Source organism: Chiloscyllium plagiosum, unplaced genomic scaffold, assembly GCF_037043375.1.
Source record: "Chiloscyllium plagiosum isolate Xiang-an unplaced genomic scaffold, Cpla_swu_hap1 HiC_scaffold_31, whole genome shotgun sequence".
In the NCBI taxonomy this organism is placed as follows: Eukaryota; Metazoa; Chordata; class Chondrichthyes; order Orectolobiformes; family Hemiscylliidae; genus Chiloscyllium; species Chiloscyllium plagiosum.
The window spans coordinates 29,942,724-29,970,137 of record NW_028270169.1 but is presented as its reverse complement, the minus strand read 5'-3'; the positions used below and the strand labels follow the sequence as shown (position 1 = coordinate 29,970,137).

At 41.3% G+C, this 27,414-nt stretch overlaps 1 protein-coding gene and 1 long non-coding RNA gene across 4 annotated transcripts in view; one reads left to right on the top strand and one right to left on the bottom strand.

The window, feature by feature from the left end:
• Positions 1-27,414, bottom strand: part of appbp2 (amyloid beta precursor protein binding protein 2) — a 91,735-nt gene that overhangs the window by 41,603 nt on the left and 22,718 nt on the right. For all 3 annotated transcript variants that reach the window (XM_087977385.1, XM_043718527.2, XM_043718528.2), the window contains one exon: positions 14,446-14,534. In XM_087977385.1, the coding sequence (XP_087833511.1) occupies positions 14,446-14,534 (89 nt within the window). The remainder of the gene's footprint in view (positions 1-14,445; positions 14,535-27,414) is intronic.
• Positions 22,128-27,272, top strand: LOC122564054 (uncharacterized). The gene is made up of 3 exons (XR_006315805.2): positions 22,128-22,371; positions 22,545-22,637; positions 25,628-27,272. It is a non-coding gene; the product is annotated as an uncharacterized LOC122564054 (long non-coding RNA).

The window sequence follows — 27,414 nt, the reverse complement described above, 5'->3', positions numbered from 1 at the left end:
ATGACTTCCCCTTGATGAAACCATGCTGACTGCCATATCTTACCATACACTTCCACGTATTCAGCAATCTCATCCTGAGATTCCAGGATCTTACTCACGACAGCGGTTCGGCTAATCGGTCTGTAATTTTCCGTCTTTTGCCTTACTCTCTTTTTAAAACAGGGGTGTCACGTTAACTATTTTCTAGTCCCCGGGACCCTTCCTGATTCCTGAAAGATCACCACTAACACCTACATTATCTCTTCAGCTATCTCCCTTAGGACTCTGGGGTGTACTCCAACTGGTCCACGTAATTTATCCATCTTCAGGCCATTCAGTTTTTCTAGCACCTTCTCAAGTGATGGCCATCATACTCAGCTCTGCTCCCTCACTCTTGAATTTTTGGGATATTATTTGTGTCCTCTAGTGAAGACTGACGGGAAGTAATTATTCACTTCCTCAGCCATTTCCTTGTTCCCCATGACTATCTCTCCAGCGTCATTTTCCAGCAACCCAATGCCCACTATTGCTTCTCTTTTGTCCTTTATATTACTAAAGAACAGGTGCAAAGAAAAGCCTGGGAACTATAGACTACTAAGCTTAACATTGGTGGTGGATAAGTTACTTGAGAAGATTCTGAGAGATAAGACATATATGCATTTGGAAAGACAGGGTTTGATTAAAAGGTAATCAGCATGGCTGTGTGAGTGAGAGATCATGCCTCACAAAATTTTTTTGAGTTTTTTTGATGAAGTGGCCAGGAAGGTTAACAAGGACAGGGTGGCAGACGTAGTCTATATGGATTTCAGTACGGTCTTTGATAAGGTTCCACATGGTACACTACTCTGGAAGGTTAGATCACATAGAATCCAGAGGGAGCTGGCAAATTGGATGCACAATTGGCTTGATGGTTGGAAGCAGAGGATAATAGTGGAAGGATGCTTGCCGGTCCGGAGGTCTGCAACTAGTGGAATGCCTCAGAGGTTGGTGCTGAGCCCATTGATGTTTGCCATCTTTATCAATGATTTGGATGAAAACGTACAAGGCATGATTAGTAAGTTTGCAGATGAAATAGGTGGCATTGTGGACAGTGAGGAGGTTATCAGAAATTGCAGTAAGAACTTGATCAGCTGAGGAAGTGGGCCAAGAAATGGCAAATGGTGTTTAATATAGATAAGTGAGGTCTTGTATTTTAGAAAGTCAAATTAAGGTAAGAGTTTCATGGTGAAAGGTACATCCCTAAGGAATGTAGTGAAACAGAGGGATCTTGGAGTTCAGGTTCACAGTTCTTTGAAAGTGGAGTCACAGCTAGACAGGGCAGTGAAGGCAGCTTCTGGCACACTGGCCTTCATCAGTGCACGGGGCATAGAGGTTGGGAAGTTATGTTGCAGCTGTACGGGAGGTTGGTGAGACCAAACTTGGAGTATTGTGTTCAGTTTTGGCCACCTTGTTACATGAAGGATGTTATTAAACCGGAAAGAGTGCAGAAGAAATTTATACGGATGATTTCTAAACTCAATGGACTGAATTATAAAAAGGAGGTTGGACAAGCAAGGACCTTTTTTCTTTAGAGCGTAGGAGAATGAGGGGTGTCATTATAGAGGTGTACAAGATCATGAGAGGCATGGATAGGGTGAATGCACTCTGTCTTTTTCCCAGGGTTGGAGAATAGAGTACCAGAGGGCATCAGTTTAAGGTTAGAGGAGAAAGAGTAGTGGGGGCACGGGGGATGGTTATGCATATGAAATGAGCTGCCAGCAGATGAGGTTGAGGCAGGTGCATAACATCATTTAAAAGACATTTGGACAAATACATGGATAGGAAAGGATTAGAAGGATATAGGCCAAGTGCAGGGAAACAAGGTTAGCTTGGACAGACATTTTGGTTGGCATGAACCATTTTGGGCCAAAGGGCCTGTCTCTGTGCTGTAGGACTCTTATGACTAAAAAGGATGCATGGCCTACTTCTGTTCAGAGGCCTATATTCTGCAACTGTGCATGAAGTTTAAATATTTAGTTAAACTGGAATGACTAATGAAAGGAATTTATAATAAGAACAACAACATCCAGTGGAACAATGGATCATTCTGCAGCCACAAGCCACACTAGAGTCTGTTGTTATCAGTTTTTCAGCAGCACATTAGTCTCAACCCAGAAATGCAGAATGGTTTAAAAAAAAAATGCACACTGCTAAAGCTGGATCTAAAAGCAAATTTAAGACACAATTCCTCTAAAGAAACTTAGCAACAATCATTTTAGTGTGCACAAGAACTGTATAGACAAAATTACAACTAAAATACGACTTCACCTTTGTTCATTAGAAAGAGTAATGCAGTATGATGCATCTTTTTACTGTACTACATTCAAGGGCACATGCAGCCAAAGACAAAGGGTCTGGCATTTTTTTTTGTTCGAAACAAAAATAATTGCAGATGTTGGAATCCTAAGTAGATAGGCAAGAGGCTGGAAGAACACAGCAAGCCAGGCAGCATCAGGAGGTGGAGAACTCGACGTTTCGGGTGTAACCATTCTTCAGGGCTCAGGGTGGGTGTAGGGGGGCTGCTGATAAAGATAATGGCGGAGGCAGGGTGGTGAAGTGGTCATAGGTGTGTGGGGGGGGGGGGGTGAGTCAGGAGACGGAGAGGGAGGTTACTTGAACTTGGAGAACTCAGTGTCGAGTCCTCCAGGCTGTAGGGAGTGGGAAGGGGAATTAAAATGGGTGGTGACCTCCCAATCCCACTCCCTTTCTGACATGACCATCCTTGGCCTCCTCCATTACCACAAACAACCACACCGTAAACCGGAGGAAAACACCTTAGCTTCCACCTGGGCAGCCTACAACCCGAAGGACTCAACACTGAGTTCTCCAATTTTAAATAACCTCCCTTCCCAGCCCCTCCTCCCTCCCTTCCATGAACTGGATTCTAGTAGCACTTTTTATAATTTATAGTCAAGTCCAATTCCTGCCAGGCCTTTTAATATGGGTGGAACAAAGTCCGTCAATCCATCCATCTGTCTATGTGATACAGCCTGTTGTCCATCTTGAGAGAATATAACCTTGTTGGATTATATACACATGAAACAAAGCAAAAGGACTATGGCACTGCTGTGCAAACTCTTTCCCACTGTGACCCTATTTTAGTTCACTACCTCCAAGAGGAGGAGGAAATAAATACAACACTTGTTAGAGGAACATAGGGAAATTAATGGGGTTAAAGGCTAATCTCGAAATGGGGCTAAAGAATGGCCCAAGTTCCTAGACTGAAGTTGCATTATTGGATATTAAAGACAGTATTAGCAGAAATCCAAGATGGAGGACGGGAAAAATTTCTGGCTGTAAGAGCTGCTCCTTTTTTTGAGGTATTTTAGATGTTGGAGGTGATTTCCTCGAATTCCAGGAGCAGCAATTACTGTTTTATATGCTGTTGCATTGTTTTGGAACTTTGGCAAAAAAAAGTCAAAACAACACCAGTTTAAAAGGGAGAAGAGCAGACAAAAGAAGCACATGGACAGTGCACGAGAGAGCGAACCTGCATAGTTACTGTCTTTGCTGTTTGAATTAGTGTATCGCTGGACATAGAGTGCTTCTGGGAAAATTAACCGTGAAATTCACAACTAATCTTGGAGGAACTGTTGGGCAAAATTCACAGCACAGAATCAGATAAGTTAATTGTTGTTTCAGTCTGTCCAAGAGAAGGGCTGCAGTAGTGAATATAGTGGATTCTTTCTTGATTACATGTTTTTGGAGATAAGTCTCTTGATTAAACTTAAAATAGAAGCCATAGCTATTAATTTAACCTGGGGCAGTGTTTGTAGAGGAATAGTGTTATTTTCTGGGTCTGTAGATTGTGAAAGAGCAAAAATGGCCTTTGCAGTGATACGTACTTCTTGTCAGATGTGGGAGTTTAAAGAAAGTTTAAGGGTTACTGCAGATTATATCTGCCAAAAATGCTGTTGGATACAAATCTTATCAGATCGAGTGGATCAGTTGGAGAGACAGATAGAAGCGATGAGGAATTTGCAACAGCAACAGGATGTGATGGATGGCAGTTATAGGAAGGGGGAAAGTCTCAGATACAGTCACGTAGATGGGTTAACTCCAGGAAGGATGAGAGAGGTCGGCACCTAGGGCAGGAGTCTTTTGTGGATATACCTATTTCAAACAGGTACGCTGTTTTGGAAAATGTAGGGGGCGATGGATTCTCAGGGGAACGTAGCACGAACAGCCAAGTTTCTGGTATGGAGACTGGCTCTAATGCAACGAGGGGTACGTCGGCTTCCAAGAGATCAATTGTGTTGGGGGATTCTGTAGTCCGAGGTACAGACAGACGTTTCTGTGGCCAGCAGAGAAAAAGCAGAATGGTGTGTTGTTTCCCTGGTGCCAAGATCAAGGATGTCTCAGAGAGGGTGCAGAATGTTCTCACGGGGGAGAGGGGCCAGCAGGAGGTCATTGTCCACATTGGAACCAACGATATAGGAAGGGAAAAGGTTGAGACTCTGAAGGGAGATTAGAGAGAGTTAGGCAGAAATTTAAAAAGGAGGTCCTCAAGGGTAGTAATATCTGGATTACCCCAGTGCTACGAGCTAGGAAGGGCAGGAATAGAGGATACAGCAGATGAATGCATGGCTGAGGAGCTGGTGTATGGGAGAAGGATTCACATTTTTGGATCATTGGAATTGCTTTTGGGGTGGAAGTGACCTGCACAAGAAGGACGGATTGCACCTAAATTGGAAAGGGACTAATATACTGGCAGGGAAATTTGCTCGAACTGTTTGGGAGGATTTAAACTAGTAAGGTGGGGTGGTGGGACCCAGGGAGATAGTGAGGAAAGAGATCGATCTGAGACGGGTACAGCTGAGAACAGAAGTGAGTCAAACAGTCAGGGCAGGCAGGGACAAGGTAGGACTAATAAATTAAACTGCATTTATTTCAATGCAAGGGGCCTAACAGGGAAGGCAGATGAACTCAGGTCATGGTTAGGAACATGGACTGGGATATCATGCAATTACAGAAACATGGCTCAGGGATGGGCAGGACTGGCAGCTTAATGTTCCAAGATACAAATGCTACAGGAAGGATAGAACGGGAGGCAAGAGAGGAGGGGGAGTGGCATTTTTGATAAGGGATAGCATTACAGCTGTGCTGAGGGAGGATATTCCCAGAAATACATCCAGGGAAGTTTGATTAGATTAGATTAGATTAGATTACAGTGTGGAAACAGGCCCTTCGGCCCAACAAGTCCACACCGACCCGCCGAAGCGAAACCCACCCATACACCTACATTTACCCCTTACTTAACACTACGGGCAATTTAGTATGGCCAATTCACCTGACCCTGCACATCTTTGGACTGTGGGAGGAAACCGGAGCACCCGGAGGAAACCCACGCAGACACGGGGAGAACGTGCAAACTCCACATAGTCAGTCGCCTGAGGCGGGAATTGAACCCGGGTCTCTGGCGCTTTGAGGCAGCAGTGCTAACCACTGTGCCACCGTGCCGCCCACAAAGTTATTTGGGTGGAACTGAGAAATAAGAAAGGGATGATCATCTTATTGGGATTGTATTATAGACTCCCCCAATAGTCAGAGGGAAATTGAGAAACAAACTTGTAAGGAGATCTCAGCTATCTGTAAAAAAGAAAAAGATGGTTATGTAGGGGATTTTAACTTACCAAACATCAACTGGGACTGCCATAGTGTTAAAGGTTTAGATGGAGAGGAATTTTTTAAGTGCGTACTAGACAATTTTCTGATTCAGTATGTGGATGTACCTACTGGAGAAGGTGCAAAACTTGACCTACTCTTGGGAAATAAGGCAGGGCAGGTGACTGAGGTGTCAGTGGGGGAGTACTTTGGGGGCAGCGACCATAATTCTATTTGTTTTAAAATAGTGATGGAAAAGGATAGAACAGATCTAAAAGTTGAAGTTCTAAATTGGAGAAAGGCCAATTTTGACAGTATTAGGCAAGAACTTTCGAAAGATCATTGGAGGCAGATGTTCGCAGGTAACAGGATGGCTGGAAAATGGGAAGCCTTCAGAAATGAGATAACAAGAATCCAGAGAAAGTATATTCCTGTCAGGGTGAAAGGGAAGGCTGGTAGGTATAGGGAATGCTGGATGACTAAAGAAAGTGAGGGTTTGGTTAAGAAAAAGGAAGCATATGTCAGGTACAGACAGGATAGACCGAGTGAATCCTTAGAAGAGTATAAAGAAAGTAGGAGTATACTTAAGAGGGAAATCAGGAGGGCAAAACGGGGACATGAGATAGCTTTGGCAAACAGAATTAAAGGAGAATCCAAAAGGGTTTTTACAAATATATGAAGGACAAAAGGGTAAGTAGGGAGAGAATCGGGCCCCTCAAAGATCAGCAAGGCGGCCTTTATGTGGAGCCACAGAAAATGGGGGAGATACCAAATGAATATTTTGCATCCAGTATTACTATACTGGAAGATATAGACTGTAGGGAAATAGATGGTGACATCTTGCAAAATGTCCAGATTACAGAGGAGGAAGTGCTGGATGTCTTGAAACAGTTAAAAGTGGATAAATCCCCAGGACCTGATCAGGTGTACCCGAGAACTCTGTGGGAAGCTAGAGAAGTGATTGCTGGGCCTCTTGCTGAGATATTTGTATCATCGATAGTCACAGGTGGGGTTCCGGAAGACTGGAGGTTGGCAAATGTGGTGCCACTGTTTAAGGGCGGTAAAGACAAGCCAGAGAACAATAGACCAGTGACCTGACCTCGGTGGTGGGCAAGTTGTTGGAGAGACTCCTGAGGGACAGGACATACATGTATTTGGAAAGGCAAGGACTGATTCGGGATAGTCAACATGGATTTGCGTGGGAAATCAGGTCTCATAAACTTGATTGAGTTTTTTGAAGAGGTAACAAAGAAGATTGATGAGGGCAGAGCAGTAGATGTGATCTATATGGACTTCAGTAAGGCGTTCGACAAGGTTCCCCATGGGAGACTGATTAGCAAGGTTAGATCTGATGGAATACAGGGAGAACTAGCCATTTGGATACAGAACTGGCTCAAAGGTAGAAGACAGAGGATGGTGGTGGAGGGTTGTTTTTCAGACTGGAGGCCTGTAACCAGTGGAGTGCCACAAGGATCGGTGCTGGGCCCTCTACTTTTTGTCATTTACATTAATTTGGATGCGAACATAACAGGTACAGTTAGTAAGTTTACAGATGACACCAAGATTGGAGGGGTAGTGGACAGCGAAGAAGGTTACCTCAGATTACAACAGGATTTGGACCAGATGGGCCAATGGGCTGAGAAGTGGCAGATGGAGTTTAATTCAGATAAATGTGAGGTGCTGCATTTTGGGAAAGCAAATCTTAGCAGGACTTATACACTTAATGGTAAGGTCCTAGGGAGTGTTGCTGAACAAAGAGACCTTGGAGTACAGGTTCATAGCTCCTTGAAAGTGGAGTCGAAGGTCGATAGGATAGTGAAGGCGGCGCTTGGTATGCTTTCCTTTATTGGACAGAGTAGTGAGTACAGGAGTTGGGAGGTCATGTTGCGGCTGTACAGGAAATTGGTTAGGCCACTGTTGGAGTATTGCATGCATTTCTGGTCTCCTTCCTATCGGAAAGATGTTGTGAAGCTTGAAAGGGTTCAGAAAAGATTTACAAGGACGTTGCCAGGGTTGGAGGATCTGAGCTACAGGGAGAGGCTGAACAGGCTGGGGCTGTTTTCCCTGGAGCATCAGAGGCTGAGGGGTGACCTTATAGAGGTTTACAAAATTATGAGGGGTATGGATAGGATAAATAGACAAAGTCTTTTCTCTGGGGTCGGGGAGCCCAGAACTAGAGGGCATAGGTTTAGGGTGAGAGGGGCAAGATATAAAAGAGACCTAAGGGGCAACTTTTTCACCCCGAAGATGGTATGTGTATGGAATGAGCTGCCAGAGGAAGTGGTGGAGGCTGGTACAATTGCAACATTTAAGAGGCATTTGGATGGGTATATGAATAGGAAGGGTTTGAGGGATATGGGCCAGGTGCTGGCAGGTGGGACTAGATTGGGTTGGGATATCTGGTCTGCATGGACGTGTTGAACCAAAGGGTCGGTTTCCATGCTGTACATCTCTATGACTCTAAATAGTGGATACACTGATAACAATCTTCCAAAAATGCTTAGATTCTTGAAAAGTCCCAGAAGACTGGGAAACTGCCAATATAACATCCTTAATTCAAAAAGGGAGAGAAACAAAATCAGGTCAGTTAGCTTGACATTTGTCATTGGGAAAATGTTAAGAGTATTATAAAGGACATAACAGCAGAGCACTTAGAAATGCATGTTATAATTATGAGTCAACACTGTTTCCTAACAAACTTATTAAAATTCTTTGAAGAGATAACAAGCAGGATGGTTAAAGAAGACCCAGCAGTTGCGATACATTTGGACTTCTAACATTTGATAAGGTATGTACATAATGTCAGTTACTAAGAGCTAACGGAAGACAAAAATAGTTGGTGAGGATGACACAAAGTCTGTGAACGTATATGGATAGGTTAAGTGAGCTAATAATTGGCAGATAGAATATAATGTGGGAAACAGGCGGTTATGCATTTGGTAGGAAGAATAGAGAAACTGAATTTGGGGAAAACTGCTGAAAGTTACAGCAAAGGGATTTGTAGATAATCAGAAAACGCTAGCGTATAAATTCAGCCAGTAATAGGGAAGGTAAATGAAATACTGGCCTTTATTTTAAAAGGGAATGGAGGACAAAAATAGGAAGGTCTTGCAAAAACTATACAAGGTAAATTAAAATCACATTGAGAATAGTATAAGCAGTTTAGGTTTCTTTATCTAAGGCAAGGCACACTGATATTGGCGACAATCCAGAAAAAGGTTCACTCAGTAGATTCCAGCACAGAAGGATTTTCTGAGAAGTGGAGTAGCTTCTGTTTGCAGTCATTAAGGTTTAGAAGAATGAGGGCAATCTTGCTAAAACATTTTGAAAAATTCTAAGAGGGCATGACAGAGTAAATTCTGAGAGATTGTTTTCCTTTGAGGGGAGGCTCTAGAAACACCACATAATCACAGAGTAAGGAGTTGCTTCTTTAAAAGAAGAGGAGGAGGAATTACCTCGAGGCGGGGTAAGTAAGCAAGCCTGAGATAGATTCATTAGTAAGAGTGTAAAGGGTTAAAAGGGAAAGGTAGGAAAGTGGAGTTGAGGATCAAAAAGGCCTACTTTAATTCCCACATTTTATAACGTTGCCATGTTGCCAGAAGTCTTCGTGAAGCCACTCCTTCCACCCCATTCATTTCAAGCACCTTCTCTCCCCTTTTACACAACGCCTCACACAAGATGAAGGTGAGAAAATCCAGTAATCCTGTGCCAGTGAGGTTGGTGCAGGAAGAAATGTAGGAAAGAGTTCTGCAGGTTGCACAACAAAGCAGTGGCAATAGGAAGTGTGACCTCTATTTCCTCCAATCACAGAAAGCGAGTCAGGTTGGTGACAGAGTATACAGAATGCAGGCATGCAAAAGAAAGAAAAAAAGAGAGACCTCAAGTAACAGTTCTGTCAGACCTGGCAAAGGTCAGAGAAAAGTTTAAAAACAAAAGGACAACTAAAAATTGTGTGAGGGTGGGAAGGGAAGGAGGTGGGAAGAAATCAAATACAATTGCAATGAAAGCTGATTTGACATTTTAGTTTATGCTACAACTGAAAACTTTCCTGTTTATAAATCTTCAAAATGACCTGCAAAAACTAAGTTTAGGCCTTTCCATTCTGCAAGAAAAAAAAATCTATGATGAATGACACCAGCAACTCAAACAAAATATTTTAAGTAACTTTTTCAGGTGACTTGAATGCCAATTGCACAACAGCATTAGTACACTTACGTTCAATACCAAATATTTCAACCTAAATTTTCAGAATTTGGAAATTTACAGAAACTTACACAATAAACTAAGCTTAGAGGAGGCAGCTCCTTTTGCTTAAGGCCAACTTTAGCTACTGCTCAAAACAGGACTCGATGTTTGCATGTGTATACATGACGTATTTAGAGTTTCTAATATTGCCTCTTTCTTACCTGTAACTTGCATTCAAAGTTGATAACTACGCAGAGGCCTGTGATTAATTTCTTCTGAATTGCTACAAGTCAAGAATATTGCCAAAATTGGCTCAACACACAAAAACACTAACATTTAATGGGAAGAATATTTATAAACAAAGATTGGTTGAATGTGGAGGATGAAAGTAAAAATGGTAACAGGCAGATGGAAACGATGGCAACAACACTAGTAGAGGTCTGGGAATAAATTAATGTAAACCTCGATCAACAATAGCAAACTTGGGTCTTGGAATGTGTAGCTGTGACATGCTTCTTTTTTAAAAATGTTAAAATGCAAGTAGGTTTCAGGCAAACTAATTTTCTTCAATTAGTTTTTCCGAAACCAAAATGCGAGGCAAAATGTTTTTTTTTACCTTTTAGAAGAAGTCAAATTACAGTACACACTGGGTACATTTCTCTTTCAATTGCCATACTATCTCCCTCAATTATTTCTGAAGAATGAAGCAATTTTAATACATCAGGATTTCAGTAGAAGAAAAATGATATTTGCGTTTACTTTAAACTCTTCAATTTCTAGTCTTCTGACAACTTAAATTTGTTAAGCTTGGCAACACAACTTTGAAGCAAAAGTGAGGACTGCAGATGCTGGAGATCAGAGTCAAGATTAGAGTGGTGTTGGAAAAAGCACAGCAGGTCAGGCAGCATCTGAGGAGCAGGAAAAGTGACATTTCGGGCTGGAGCCTTCATCAGGAATGAGACTGGAGGTGGGGTAAAGATGATAGGTCAGAGAGGAGCGTGGAACGGATAGATGGGAAAGAAGATGGACAGGTCACGAGGGCGGTGCTGAGCTGGCAAGTTGGAACTGGGGTAAAGTGGGTGGAGGGGAAGTGAGGAAACTGGTGAAGTCCACATTGATGCCCTGGGGTTGAAAGGTTCAGAGGCAGAAGGTGAGGGGTTAGATATGGCAGGACTTGGGAATACAGGGTAGCATTTTTGCAGGAGGTTCCAACCTGCCAGCTCAGCAACACCATCATGACCTGTCCCACCTGTCAATCTTCTTTCCCATCTATCTGCTCCACCCTCCTCTCCCACCTATCACGTTTACCCTACTCTCAACTTTCTTCTCCCCAGCCCCACCACCTTCCATTTATCTCTCCACCCCCAGGGCTTCCAGCCTCATTCCTGATGAAGGGCTCCTGCCCGAAATGTCGATTTTCCTGCTCCTCTGATGCTGCCTGACCTGCTGTGCTTTTCCAGCACCACTCTAATCATAACACAACTTCTAACTTAGCAGATGGCACCAACTTCTCTAGTCAGAAATTTTAAATACTTCCGTTTTCTATCATCCAATTATACTGAAGAACGACCATAATATATTCAGCATAGGAGGCCATTCAGCCCATCACGTCCATGCCAGTCTACATAAAGCCCGTGGAGGCTATGGCAACACTCATGAATATCTAGATACTATTTGAATGTTACAAGTGTTTCTAATCAATCACTTTGTAGGTAGTGAGTTCCAAACTCCCATCACTCTGAATGAAAACAATTCTCAATTCTCCTTGTTTGCCTTCTACCTATACTGTTCCTCAATTACTGACCTCATCTAATGTAATGTGTTTTCCTATCAATCCTATCCATGCCCCTCAAAATCTCTAACAGGTCCTTTCTCAAATTTGCAGCTGCAACCCTAGCCCATCCAATCTTTTGTCATGGCTCTGACCCCTTCAGTTCCAGCAGCATTTTGGTAAATTTCTACTGTGTCCCCACAAGCCCAAAAATCATATCCTTCTGATGATGCAGTGACCCAAAATGTACTTCAGTTGTGGTCAAATCAGGACTTTATACAGTTCTGGCAAAACTCCTTGCTTTTGTAAGCTGTGTCTTAGGTAAATGGTCTTCTTAACCATTTTATCCATCTGCTTGCTACTTTCAGAAATCTTTGAATAGGTACACCATAGTCCATCTGAGCTTCAGTACTTTCCAAGTTCCTGCCTGTCTTAGCATCATCCCTTAACTTGTCTGCCCTCCCCAATATTATTGACTTTCTTCCCCTCCACAGAACAGAACAGACAATGCATAATATTGATCTAAATAATTTGGTTAAAAGTAATTTCAATGTGGAGTCCACTGGCAGAATGTTTCCTCATCCAGGATTATAATTCCATGCACAACCATTTTGTACAAAGAAGATATACTGCAAATCGAAGAACAAACATTCAATTCTTTGCTGTTCATAATTGGTATTAACCACATTTCAAAGCGCTACACTTAACAGCAACTGGGAATGTCTTTTTCACCAGTTTCTTTCCCTTAATATATTACTTCCTTCACATGTCAGTTTCTTTAGGTTGATCTTCAAGAATTTACTGAAGCCAGGCAAGTCTCTGCTGGATTATTTTGATAATGTCAACATCATGATAACAGGGCAAATTTAATCTATATTTTGTCAGCTGAAAGGATCTGCTTAACAAACTATTTACTGTACTCCCTACAAATAAAAATGTTCATAGAGACCAGATACTTTCCTCCCCTGCTATCCCCATTAAGATTTTAAAAAGACTCCTAAACCTGAGCATATTATATACCAGAAATGAAAATCTCCCTCAGATAAGTGAACAAAGTGTTATCATTGACTGACTTCAGTTGAAGATTTTTTTCTGCATGAACTCCAGGTACAAAGAATTACATCAAACAAATATAACACTAAATTCAACACTGAGCACAAACTGGCTGAAAAACAATACAAAACAAGGTGGTAACTGACTACTGCAAAGTCATAGGGAGAAACAGAACAGAATGAGCTGATGTTATCAAGAGTTCAGAACAAATTAAACACACTGAAATTTTATAAAATCCTCATTGGTTTAACAGAGAAGTACAACTCGAGGCTATTTCACTTGACTGGAGTGTCCAGAACTAAAGGGAACCGGCTAGAATAAAAGGAACCGGCTAGTTTTGAGAACATTTGTAGCTCACGTTCAGGTTCTTGATGCAGGTATGCTCGCTGAGCTAAAAAGGTTCATGTTCAGACGTTTCGTCACCATAGTTGGTAACATCTTCAGTGAGCCTCCGGACGAAGCACTGCTGTTGGTTCCTGCTTTCTATTCATATGTTTGGGTTTCTTTGTGTTGGTGATGTCATTTCCTGTTCTTTTTCTCGGCAGGGGTAAATTGGGTCCAAGTCAATGCGTTTGTTGATAGAATTTCAATTAGAATGCCTGTTTCTAGGAATTCCCGTGCGGGTGTCAGTTTGGCTTGTCCTAGGATGGATGTGTTGTCCCATTCGAAGTGGTGTCCTTCCTCACCTGTACATAAGGATACTACTGAGAGAGGGTCATGTCGTTTTGTGGCTAGTTGATATTCATGTATCCTGGTGGCTAGTTTTCCGTCTGTTTGTCCAATGTAGTGTTTGTTACAGTCCTTGCACAGTATTTTGTAAATGACATTAGTTTCCCTTGTTGGCTGTATAGGGTCTTTCAAGTTCATTAGCTGCCGTTTTAGCCTGTTGGTGGGTTTGTGGGCTACCATGATGCCAGGGGATCGGAGTAGGAACCGGGAAATGACATCGCCATAGGATATGAGATCACACCAGAAAATTACATCACCAACCCAAAGAAACCCAAACATATAAATAGAAAGCAGCAGTCATCAGCAGTACTTCTTCCGGAGGCTTACTGAAGATGTTATCTACTATGGTGATGAAATATCTGAAAATGAACCTTCCTGCTCAGCGAGCAAATATACATCCTTGAACTGGCTATTAAGTCCGAAAGGAGCAGCCAATTCTTCATTTGCCAAGGTTGCAAAGGTGTAGCGAATAACTAGGGGATGGCGGAAGGAAAGCTCAAAGAGGTTTGGTAAAGAGTGGGGCTTTTTTTTTTAAAAAAGTGCTAGCAATCAATGTGAGATGTGAAGAAAGCTGGAGTCGATTTTTTCAATGTACAAAGAAATGTCTACAAGTGTTGCTTAACCTATTACATAAGAAAAAGAAAAGTCAATTGGCCCTAAAAGAATTCTGTGCGTTGTCAATCAAAACAAAACCAAAACTACTAGTTGAATTGGGGTTTATTTTGCCTATCAGGAAAACACAAAGCAGATTGAAAATAACAGTAAAAAAAAAGTATGAAACAGACCTATAGAAGGTGGTTAAACAAAAGTACAGACCAAAACTCTAATTTGTTAATATTCTTCAAAGTCAGAAAATGACTGTTTAGTTTAAAACATTTTGAAACCAATTTTAAGTACATGGCATTTTTTGGAAAAATGGGTTAGAAAGTAACACTCGGGGCAATTCCATATTGCCAAACTTCAGGTTAGAATCCTATTACTTGGCAGTTGCCTTCAGATCCAAAATCTGCACACAGTTCGCTGGGCATACCAAATTCAAATTATACTAAAAACCTTTACACGGACAGAAAAACGAGCATTCCTACCTTTTGTCTGATGCTCTAAGCACCTTGGCAAACACCTCAAGCTCACAGAATTCACCACCAAGTTGGCATAAGCGTCCTTGTTGATAAAGCTGCAAAAACCAATGGGGATTTAGTCAGGTCAGGAAAATTACATTGCTAATTATGAGTATTCACATCATATTTTGGTAACTTTCAAGAGACGAAAATTGGTCCATTTCCCCATTTACTAGTGCTTGCCATTGTTTTGGATGTTTCCCTTATTGTTTTAACAGTAGCAGTTATACGTAGTTTCTTTGCAGTCAAAAGTTAATGGATCACTGCCTACTGGGGGCCAACCAATAACAATATCGAGCAAACCCAACTCAGGTGCAACTAAGATGAAACTGTTATTTCCTTTATGGTGCAATGCAACATGGAATTGCTTTTCGTTTTTTGCACCTGCCATTCTATAGTTTTTCAGCAAAGCTGCCAAATTAGACAATTTATACCCAAGATACTTTTGCTCCAGGCTCTCAACAGCAAGACGACAAAGACAGACAGTCAAACTCAATGATGGGATGAAAACAACAAACCACTCAAAAATAGAAAGACTTGAGCATTAAATCAGAAAAAAAGGGAAGGCTGTAAAAGATAATTATAACTTAGATCACAAACCTCAACACACTTAAATGAAAACTGTAGCAGTATCAGTAAAACCTTGGCTGAGTATACAATTTTATAATGAGACAGTTATCGTTCATCTTCTATTTCCATAGAATATTGTGTTAAGCAATGCAGAAAGATATTGTTTGAGCAGTGTGAACTACATTGATAGCTCAACCTGGAAACAGGACCATCAGAGGAATTACTCTGCAATTAAATCCATAACTTCCATGACACATCATGAACTGATGAAGCAAAGGAATGGCATGCAAAAGTTAAGCAGCTCAGCATGAAATCCTACACAATACAATTATAACTAGACCATAAAATGAGAAATTATGACCTATTGATATACTTTTTGCAGTTAAACAGATATGCATTTGATATTCTAACTTAGCAATTCATAATAAAACACAACAGGAGTAAGGAGTGTAAATGAACTATTTTTACATAGATTGCTTCATACTGGGCACTGTATAATTGTAAAGTTTAATGCCAGTGAGGAACTAATATGTTCAACCAGCTCCAGAACGTCATGCTTCTGGAAGATGTCTCCTATATTTCCGAGCATTATATTGTTAATTAAATTGGATAGACATAATCTGAACAGTGTAAATTACAATCCCTTGTGAATACTTTAACTAAGATCAGAACCAAAGGAAATACTACGCAATTAAATTTGTAATTTCAATATGTATTATTTTTTATACCTGTCTGGAATTTACCACAAAATTCATGCATTTCAAAACAAAAAAAAAGGGTGTTACGGACAGGAGACGGATAAAATGAAATTTCCAATTCCTTTTTCCCATTTATCCATAATCAGTGCAGTTTAATTTTGAAAAGGCTGATCAACATATTCCCAAGCTCTTAGCAGCAATAAGCAAGTTAAATGTAGCTATCATGCATTGGAGAATTTTTATTTACATACACCCCAGAAAGTTGGTCGCTTTGTCAAAAGTTAAAATCACAACATCAAGTTATAGTCCAACAGGTTTATTTGCCAGTACAGTGGCTCAGTGGTGAGCACTGCTGCCTTACAGCACCAGGGATCCAGGTTTGATTCCAGCTTCAGGCGACTATGTGGAGTTTGCACATTCTCCCCGTCTGTGTGGATTTCCTCCAGGTGCTCTGGTTTTCTCCTAGAGCCTAAAGATGTACAGATTATGTGAATTGGCCAAAATAAATTGCCCATAGTGTTCAGGGATGTGTAGTCATGGGAACTGTAGAGTAATTGGGTAGAGGAATAGGTCTGGGTGGGATACTTTTTGGACGGTGGGTGTGGACTTGTTGGGCCAAATACCTACTACCACACAATTGGGGCAGCACGGTGGCTCAGTCGTTAGCACTGCTGCCTCACAGCACCAGGGACCAGGTTCAATTCCAGCCTCGGGTGACTGTCTGCGTGGAATTTGCACACACATTCTCCTCGTGTCTGCGTGGATTTCCTCCAGATGCTCCAGTTTCCTCCCACAATCCAAAGGTGTGCAGGTCAGGTTAATTGGCCATGCTAAATTGCCCATAGTGTTCACGGTTGTGTAGGTTAGATGTATTAGTCAGGGGTAAGTATAGGGTAGGAGAATGGGTCTGGGTAGGTTACTCTACAGAGGATTGGTGTGGACTTGCTGGGCTGAATGGCCCGTTCCACACTGTGGGGATTCTATGAATACAAGCTTTCGGAACGCTGCTCCTTCATCAGATAGCTAGTTGGGCAGGATTACAGGATACAGAATTTATAATAAAAGTTCAAAATGTCATAGAACTGATGCGATGTATTGAACAAACCTAGATTGCTGTAAAGTCTTTAGTCACTGAGAATGGGGATGCAGGTTTTGATTCATTAATAGACAAATCCCAGAATTTATTCCAAGTCACAATTCCCTGAAATAACTTAAGGTTTTATAAAACAAAAGGTAGCATTTCAGCTCAGACAATGTACTAAAGGTTTGAGGTTAGAGTCTGTTTGTACCATAACTGAGCCAGACTGTTCTATTTTCAAAGTAAGATTTTATAAAATGTCACATGGCCAGAGGAAGTGGAGGATGCAGACATAACTGCAACATTTAAAAGGCATCTGGATGGGTATATGAATGGGTAGCATTTAGAGGGATATGGGCCAAGTGCTGGCAAATGGGATTAGGTTAGGTTGGGATATCTGGTCAGCATCGACAAGTTGGATGGAATGGTCTGTTTCCATGCTGTACATCTCTATGACTGACTGCATACAGGCAGACTATCAGCTTTTTGACCAAAATAGAATGTATCTGCAAATACAAATCTGCAAATTTCAGGACTGTGATTTGAAATAAGTTCTGGGATTTGGATATTAACCAATTGAAACCTGTAATCCCATTCTAAGTGATTAAAGACCTAAAAGCAATCTAGGTTTTCAGAACAGGCTGTAAGAGTCTTTTAAAGCTCTTGGAAGGCACAACAGCAAGGTTTTTCTCTGATGCTTTGGCACTGCTGATGTCAATTTTCAGATTACCAGGAGTCTTTGGGGATTTGAAATTGAAGTACGTAATATCAGAAAATTAACAACTTGATTACTGTTCATTGATTCACAATACAAGGCAAAACATGTGCTTTTGATAGCAAGAATTAGATTCAATCACATGGTCAAAGGCCACTGATGTTCATGAGTCCACTTAATACAGAAATGTTTTCTTAAAAAACTAATATCTTCAGTCCTACTTCAGTAATGATAAAAATGGTAAATTTAAGTCATTTGTGTTCTAAAATGAGTCACAGAAAAACAACTATGAAACCACAATTCAATGCATCATAGAGTACTGGAATGTTCAGAAGTAATTAGAAAGGCACTTTCACTTAATTCTGACCAGGACAAAGTGTTATAGTAAAGATACCATTGCACATAGACTTGTGCTGCCATATATATATCCTACTTGTTAGGAAAATAAATCAAGTCAGCTTATTTGGTATCTAAGTCTAGCTTGAATGAAGTTGATTTTGTTTCACTATGCTGGAAGACCAAGTGCGACAACAGAAATCCAGGGTGCTCTGCAGGACTTATAGATATAACTACGGTTTCAGCAAGAGAAGGCTTTTGATATCCCTTGACACATTTACCTCAAAACAAAACCTGCAAAACACAATGCAAAAGATATTTGATCTAACATCCACAGACTTTTTGGGGAAGTGGGTGGGGAGTCGTCACCCTCGGGTGATTGTGTGGAATTTGCCTGTTCTCCCTGGGTCTAGGTGGTTTTCCATTGGGTGCTCTGGTTTCCTCTCCAGTCCAAAGATGTGCTGGTAAGGTATATTAACCATGCTAATATTGTCTGTAGTGTCCAGAGATGTGTAGGCTAGGTAGATTATAGCCATGGTGAATGTGGGGTTTTGGGACAGGGCTGTGGGGGTGGGGATGGGGATGGGGATTGGTGGGATGCTCTTCAGAGGGTCAGTACCTGTACATGATTTTCATATTTATGAACTTCTGCTGCATTTCCAGAGGTAATAACTTCAATACACCTACTCCATTGAATTGCTTATCGTTTTAAACCCCTCAATTCAAACCATTTAATCTCTGCCCATAACAACCCTTCAAATCTTAATTTTGCTGAATTTTCCAGTGCAGATATAAACACTTTCCTTAGGCTACCCAATATGGCTTGCAATGCTCACGATGTCTGACTAAGCATTCACATGAAGCATCAAGGGCAGAAAAATTATTATAGAGCTGCTGTTTCCTCCAGGGATTATGGAAAAAAATCTATAACAGTAAAGTGATGATTAATAGGCCTTAAAATTATATGACAGTTACATGAACAGACAGGTAGAAATTATGGCAGGCACATTACCTAGAAGTAAACCATCACTGATTTTCTCAGAACAATGCCAACCACTTTCCACCACCACCAACATCCAGTAAAAAAAAGTGTTCTATCTACGTGATGCACTGAATTCACCTAGGTTCCAGAAACAAACTTTCCAAAACCACAATCTCTACCACCTAGAAGGACAAGAGTAGCAGATGCGTGGGAATACCACCACCAGCAGAAAGTTTCCCTCCAAGCCACATCACATTTTGACCTGGAACTATAATTGTTATTCCTTCATTGTCACTGGGTCAAAGTCCTGGAACTCCCCCTCAGAGCTATGGAAACAGTCAATTGCTTTTTGACTGCAGCAATTCAAAATGAGGTAGCGCACTACACCTGCTACAGGGAAATAACAAGAATGCATACAAGAAAAAAAAAATCAAGATTAAAGTTACTGGGTAAACATTCAGTCAATCTTATTGTCTACAAAAAAAAGGAATAATAGCAAATTAGCTTAGCCATGCAGACCCACTTTCAAAATCCAATTTATCCATTGTTAAAGTTTCCTGATCCCAAGGCTTTTGTGGAGAAAGTGAGGTCTGCAGATGCTGGAGATCAGAGATGGAAATGTGTTGCTGGAAAAGCGCAGCAGGTCAGGCAGTATCTAGGGAACAGGAGAATCGACGTTTCGGGCATAAGCCCTTCTTCAGGAATGAGGAAAGTTGGTCCAGCAGGCTAAGATAAAAGATAGGGAGGAGGGACTTGGGGGAGGGGCGTCGGAAATGTGATAGGTGGAAAGAGGTCAAGGTGCGGGTGATAGGTCAGACGGGGGTGGGGGCGGAGAGGTCGGGAAGAAGATTGCAGGTTAGGAAGGCGGTGCTGAATTTGATGGATTTGACTGAGACAGGCTGGGGGGAGGGGAAATGAGGAAACTGGTGAAATCAGAGTTCATCCCTTGTGGTTGGAGGGTTCCTAGCCGGAAGATGAGGCGTTCTTCCTCCAACCGTCGTTTCGCTGTGGTCTGACGATGGAGGAGTCCAAAGACCTGCATATCCTTGGTGGAGTGGGAGGGGGAATTGAAATGTTGAGCTACAGGGTGGTTGGGTTGGTTGGTCCGGGTGTCCCAGAGGTGTTCCCTGAAACGCTCCGCAAGTAGGCGGCCCGTCTCCCCAATATAGAGGAGGCCACATCGGATGCAAAGGATGCAATAGATGATATGTGTGGAGGTACAGGTGAATTTGTGGCGGATATGGAAGTTCCCTTTGGGGCCTTGGAGGGAGGTGAGGGGGGAGGTGTGGGCGCAAGTCTTGCACCTCCTGCGGTTGCAGGGGAAGGTGCCGGGAGTGGAGGTTGGGGTGGTGGGGGGTGTGGATCTGACGAGGGAGTCACGGAGGGAGTGGTCTTTCCGGAATGCTGATAGGGGAGGGGAGGGAAATATATCCTTGGTGGTGGGGTCCGTTTGGAGGTGGCGGAAATGGCGGCGGATGATGCACTGTACATGGAGGTTAGTGGGGTGGTAGGTGAGGACCAGTGGGGTTCTGTCCTGGTGGCGGTTGGAGGGGCGGGGTTCAAGGGCGGAGGATCGGGAAGTGGAAGAGATGCGGTGGAGGGCATCGTCGGCCACGTCGGGGGGGAAATTGCGGTCCTTGAAGAAGGAGGCCATCTGGGATGTGCGTTTTTGGAACTGGTCCTCCTGGGAGCAGATGCGGCGGAGTCGAAGGAATTGGGAGAATGGGATGGCGTTTTTACAGGGGGCAGGATGGGAGGTGGTGTAGTCCAGGTAGTTGTGGGAGTCGGTTGGTTTGTAGTAGATGTCCGTGTTGATTCGGTCGCCTGAGATAGAAATAGAAAGGTCGAGGGGGGGAGGGAGGAATCTGAGACTGTCCATGTAAATTTGAGGTCGGGGTGGAAGGTGTTGGTGAAGTGGATGAACTGTTCAACCTCCTCGTGGGAGCACGAGGCGGCGCCGATACAGTCATCGATGTAGCGGAGGAAAAGGTGGGGGGTGGGGCCAGTGTAGTTGCGGAAGATGGATTGTTCCACATATCCTACGAAGAGGCAGGCATAGCTGGGGCCCATGCGGGTGCCCATGGCTACTCCTTTCGTTTGGAGGAAGTGGGAGGATTGGAAAGAGAAGTTGTTCAGGGTGAGGACCAGTTCAGTCAGTCGAAGGAGGGTGTCTGTGGAAGGGTACTGGTCAGTACGGCGGGAAAGAAAGAAGCGGAGGGCTTTGAGTCCTTCCACCCTGTAGCTCAACATTTCAATTCCCCCTCCCACTCCACCAAGGATATGCAGGTCTTTGGACTCCTCCATCGTCAGACCACAGCGAAACGACGGTTGGAGGAAGAACGCCTCATCTTCCGGCTAGGAACCCTCCAACCACAAGGGATGAACTCGGATTTCACCAGTTTCCTCATTTCCCCTCCCCCCAGCCTGTCTCAGTCAAATCCATCGAATTCAGCACCGCCTTCCTAACCTGCAATCTTCTTCCCGACCTCTCCGCCCCCACCCCAGTCTGACCTATCACCCGCACCTTGACCTCTTTCCACCTATCACATTTCCGACGCCCCTCCCCCAAGTCCCTCCTCCCTATCTTTTATCTTAGCCTGCTGGACCAACTTTCCTCATTCCTGAAGAAGGGCTAATGCCCGAAACGTCGATTCTCCTGTTCCCTAGATGCTGCCTGACCTGCTGCGCTTTTCCAGCAACACATTTCCATCCCCAAGGCTTTTGTGTCAATTGAGAATTAAAACCGAGATGTTAAACACTCCATCTCTGACTATGTTATTTCAGCAAACATTTTTGACATCACAAATTCTTGAACTGGGGAGAACTCCTCTTCTCTTCATCAAAACAGTGCCACAGGATCCTTTACAAAAGCTAAGCAGGAAGATGGCTTAATGTCTAATTGGAAGATGGTATTTCTGACAGTTGACACAGCTACACTGCCCTGCACAGCAGGTCAGGCAGCATCTGGGGAGCTGGAGAAATGACGTTTCGGGCATAAGCTCTTCATCAGCAATGCTTCTTTAGATGCTGCCTGATGTGCTGTGCTTTTCCAGCACTACACTCTACTCTGATCTCCAGCATCTGCCGTCTTCTCTTTCTCCTGCCATGGAGTATCAGCCTCGTTTTTTGTTCTCAAGTCGCAGAGCAGGCTGGAAGTACAGGTAGTTCTCCTATAATGCACGTTTATTCAACATAATTTGGTTGCAACATGATTTTTAATTGTGGTCTTTTAAAAAAAAAAGTAAACTCCCTTTCACTGTTAAGCGATTGGATTCCCAGCACTAGCTGAACAGCAAAACCCAGCCTCAGGACCCACTGTCTGCAAAATGGAAATTCAGCGTGTTCGGCTAAAACAGGAATAAGATCAGCTCTGCAAGCCTTGGAAACGTAGCTTGAAACTGGGAATTGTAATCGATATTTAGAAGGGGAGAATCTTGAGGAGGATTGGACTTCCACATCTCCATCAGGTGGTCAGTCAGCTCACGCACTTTCAGATGAGGAACTTCATGAAAAGGTACAGTGCTATAGTAAGTGATTTTAGTGTTAAATTTACTGTATTATTTCATTAAAATATATGATTTAAAGATTTACTTAGACTGTGCTATCATGTGTTTAGCTAACTACTATTTTTGTTTCGATTTTTACTGATATTTTTGGTTGTTTACTCCAACCCTGTTTTTCCTATAGGCACAATCATTTATATTGCACGATTTTCTATAACCCGGCGTTCCATGGGAACGCAACTACCGTGTTGTAGGAGAACTACCGTAAATGATCTGGGTATGTAGCTTATTAAAAAGTGTTGAAGACCGCACAAACAAATGTTTAGATGGGGCTTTTAATATAATTAAACACTGGATAGTGCTCCACAGGAGGATTATAAAGAAAATTCAGGAAGTGCACACTCGAGACATTAGAAGATAAATTGTACTGAAGTGTCATTATACACTACTAATCTTTCTATTTATTGCCAGACGTGCAGAGAAAACGCAGGAGAGATTTAGAAAAAAACCTTCAGCTTTTTTCTTTGCTGTCTTGTATCAATTTAAATGTGGCAACTAGGAAATTTATGATTTCCTTATGTGTCGTCCCTTTAAGTTCATTGGAGAGTTGACAGTTATTGAGGCTATTAATGAATCATTCCATTTCTGCTCTTGTGCAAGTCCATTTACAAAAGATATCAACATAAACACATGAATATCTTGTCACTGTATGACTGAATCAACTAATAAATGAGTTTGAGAATTTAAAAAGTTGCCCAAGAAAATCTCAAGATGAAACTTGGGGGAGGGGAATTGTTGACAACCTCCACCACCACAGCGCCATTTTAGGATCATGGGAAAATTTGCAGCATGCAAAAACGTTAATGCTGTCAAGCCCAATTTTATCTCCCTGATATTCATCATATGACAGCTCTAATAAGTTATGTTAAAAACAAATTCATGCAGAAAGTCAATATTTTTACTGGCTGACAGTGCTTTTGATTGCCTAAAGGTCTGTCAAAGGGAAAGCGTTAATCACATACTTGTCAGGCTTCAAGCTATCATTTACATCTTTATAGAGCTCAGTTCAAGTCTCCATTAAATACAATACAGAAACAAAATACATTCATGCCTGAATGTCACTAATTTGCATTCATCGAATGTAATTATATGAACAACAGTTGTTGAAGACTAGCAATATTACAAATAATTAGAGAGTGTTACATGATCTCATTGAAGGATTAATAAATGATCACATGCAGAACACAACAAAAATTTTTTTTTTAAATGACACTGTCATCCCATTTCCATGTCAGTTAAAGCAAAATGCTCAGAGACAGTATAGTTCTACCTCCATCTTTATTCCAGGCCCTGGAGTGAGAGAATGATCACCCATGTGCACAGAGACATGAGTTCTTGGTCTTCTTTCAATCAGCAGTTTCTTAATGAATTATATAGTCAGTTACAGGGAGGAGCATCCAGATAAGGCAACATGCATATTGATTGGGTGACCGTTACAATCAGTGTGTGTCAATGAATGTTTTTAACCTTGTTAACTGACTTTATATACTGAATGGTTCTTCATCTTGTTAAATGGCTTTACATAATTATGCTCTTCCACCTTGTTAACACACTACCCTTGCCTCCAGCACCTCATTGTTTACTGCAAGTTCTTATCTGATCGAAGTCAGAGTCATAGAGATGTGCAGCATGGAAACAGACCCTTCAGTCCAACCCGTCCATGCTGACCAGATATCCCAACCCAATCTAGTCCCACCTGGGCCCATATCCCTCCAAATGCTTCCTATTCATATACCCTTCCAAATGTCTCTTAAATGTTGGAATTGTACCAGTCTCCACCACTTCCTCTGGCAGCTCATTCCATACCCATTCTACCCTTTGAGAGTCATGCTAGCTGAACCTTTTGTTTCCCAAAAACTCAAAACTTAACTCTTTCCCTACCTGCTCATACCAAATACATATTCTCAACACAATGAGAACTAAAACCAAATGCCAAAACTTCACAACAATAATGGTCAAAAATAAGATGTGCAGTATTTTCATAATTACAGTGGCTACAAAAACAAGTCAATGACTATGAATTCCGTAGCAAGTAACTTGCCTTCTGACTCCTCAGTGTCAGTCCACCATCTGCTAAGCACATGTCACAAATTTGATGGAATATTCTCCACTTGCCTGGATGAAGACAGTTCCAACAACAATCAAAGGAGCTCAACACCATTCAGGTCAATGCAGTCCACTTAACTGGCACTTCATCCACCATATTCAACATTTAGTCCCTTTGTGATGGTATCGTGGCAACAAAATGCACCACATATAACATGCACTACAACAACCCAACATTCCTTAGACAGCACCTATTAAATCCACAGGCTCAATTGCTTAGAAGGACAAGGGCAGAAGATGGATGGGAACACCATCACCTGCTAGTTCCTTTGCAGCCATGCATTACCCTGATTTGGAATTATATCAAAATTCTTTCACTATCACTGGATTAAAATCCTGGAATTTCCCTCATAATAGGTGCACCCACACTCCGAACTGTAGAGGTTTAAGAATGCAGTTCAACATCATCTTCTCCATGGTAATTAGTGATTGGCAGTAAAGGCACCAATATCCTCATTCCATAAACAAATTGACAAAAAACAGTTAGATGAAAATGTTGCACTAATTGTATCTTTTGACTATGATTCAGAATAAATAAACCTACTCAGTAAAGGTTAGAATCTTGAAAACTATCCTTTATGTATGGTAGAAATTATTCTAATACTGTTAATTTAACTGGCAATTTTACATCCTGCTCCATAGCATACATAAATGATTAAGGGAGAGTTTAGTCCAGTAAATTCCAACATTCAAAGAATATTTTGCCCTGATACACTGTCATTGCACTTGCATGACTAATTATGTAAAAAGGAATTAAATTAGATCTTTGAATAAGAAATTTGTGGTTATGAATGCCCAGAGTGTTAACACGTGATTTTCAAGAAGGCTCAGAAAAGCTACTGTTGTTCTGCCTTTTAAATGATGTAAACAACCCCCTTGAAACTTTAGAATGTGTCATGCAAAACCACAATTATTGCAAAAAGGTACATTAGGCTATTCAGCGCATGCCAGTCATTCAAGTCTTCATTCAAAAACAGGCAGGTGCTTAGATCTCCACTTAATTTCTTTATCCAAAATGAATAAGAAAATGTATATTTTGAATGTTGTGTATTTAACATTGCCTAAAATTGCCAAGTACTTAATTAACTACTTTACATTTAGATTTCCAGGTTCCCTTTCAGGAGGAGAAATTCTTCACAGCAGCATACAAGTAAACTCCGGCTAGATATTAGACAATTCACTAATAGAATATTATGGAGCTTATCCTTGTTCGAAAACCACAAAATCAATCAAACTTTTTGGAAGGGACAGGAATATGGCTACGAATTCAAAGTAAAAACAGTCACATGGCTCACAAAAATCAGTCTTTTAAGACTAAAAAGAGGGAAATCAAATAGTTAGATAGTCTGTAGATGAATGGATGTGAGGATATTCATCGCATTTATTTTCCTTTGTTCAAATGTACTGAGGAACATGTTCCTAGAGTAGTACACTTCTAATACAGGGAACATTTTTTTTAAATGCATCTTCAGTAAAAATCAAATAAAAACAGTACATATAATCCTGGACACACTCGGAGTTACATTCATGTACAATTCCTAAGTATTAGGACCAAAATGTATTTTGTGGCTTGACTGCAAATTCCTAGTCTAATTGAGTATTTAAGAACAAACTATAAGATGCATTGTTTAATAAGTTATCAAACTTATAGTCTTTAAATTAATGTCACACACAAAAGGCAAAACACATTTCATCTTTTGACTAAAGCCTAAATAAGTATACATTTTACTTCGCTAGTTTAAGTGTACCTGATTTGAACATAAACGGAAGTTTGAACATGAAAAAAAAGAATTAGCTCAAAAAAGTACATAGAACAATAAAGAATATACAGGTAGTTCTGGTATACCACGCGTTTCATCAATGCGATTTAGCTATAACGAGATTGACGAATTGTGGACGTTGTTTGGATAACACAAACTTTCTACTGAACATGTATAGCGATCTTCTACAACGCGATTTTCTATAGCACAGGATTGCAGAGGAATGTAACTGCCGCATTATAGCAGAACAACCTGTACATTTTTCTTACATCTCAATTAGACACTCTAGCATATCTTTAATGTTGCTAGTGCATAATCTCCTGCAAGCCAATTAGCAAAAAATGAAACCTATCATCTACAATTAGCATATTTAAAAAATGTTTAGTGGGCTGCCTTACAGTTAATGCTACTTTCATCAGAAAGTGTTTGAACAATGACGGTGCAATATGAATTGCAATGTACACAATACTGAAGGAACAGTCTTACCAGAACACTTGCAGTTTGATCACATCTTCCTCTAACTTGTATTCTATTGTTTTCCTCATGCTATTAAACATTATTTTGATATTAACTGTTGCGTGACGTTGGGCAGACATGCTGAGAGCTCAGGTTAATAAAATTCCTGCGACTCTTCAGTTATTTTATCATTCCTCATGGAGTACAACCATTTCTCCAATTTGTAGGAGTTTATTTACGCTTGACTGCATTAAATTTCATCTGTTCTACCCTGATTTTACTCAAGTTATTTGATCATTTTGGAGTTAAAATTTGACCAACTTGCATCTAGTTTCTGAGTCAAGGCTGCTGACGCAAATCAGAAAATGCAGTCAATTATCTCAATTAGTGTACTTCGTGAGGAAAAAGGTCTCACATTTAAATGAATTTAGTTTGTGCCGAAATGGTGTACTTGACCAATTTTTAAGATTCCTGCGCTTCAATCAACACGCAATTTTCAAAGTTTGCAGGATGATGAATGACCTGAACAAATATGTACCGTTTACAAAGTTAACCTGTTTTAGTACTTGGAACTTTTTTTTTTAAAAAGTAACAGTTTGAAAATGTTATAGTTATTTTCAGTTCAGCTGATTAAGCCATGCAAATTAGAAGATTGCACTTTTAACATTCATT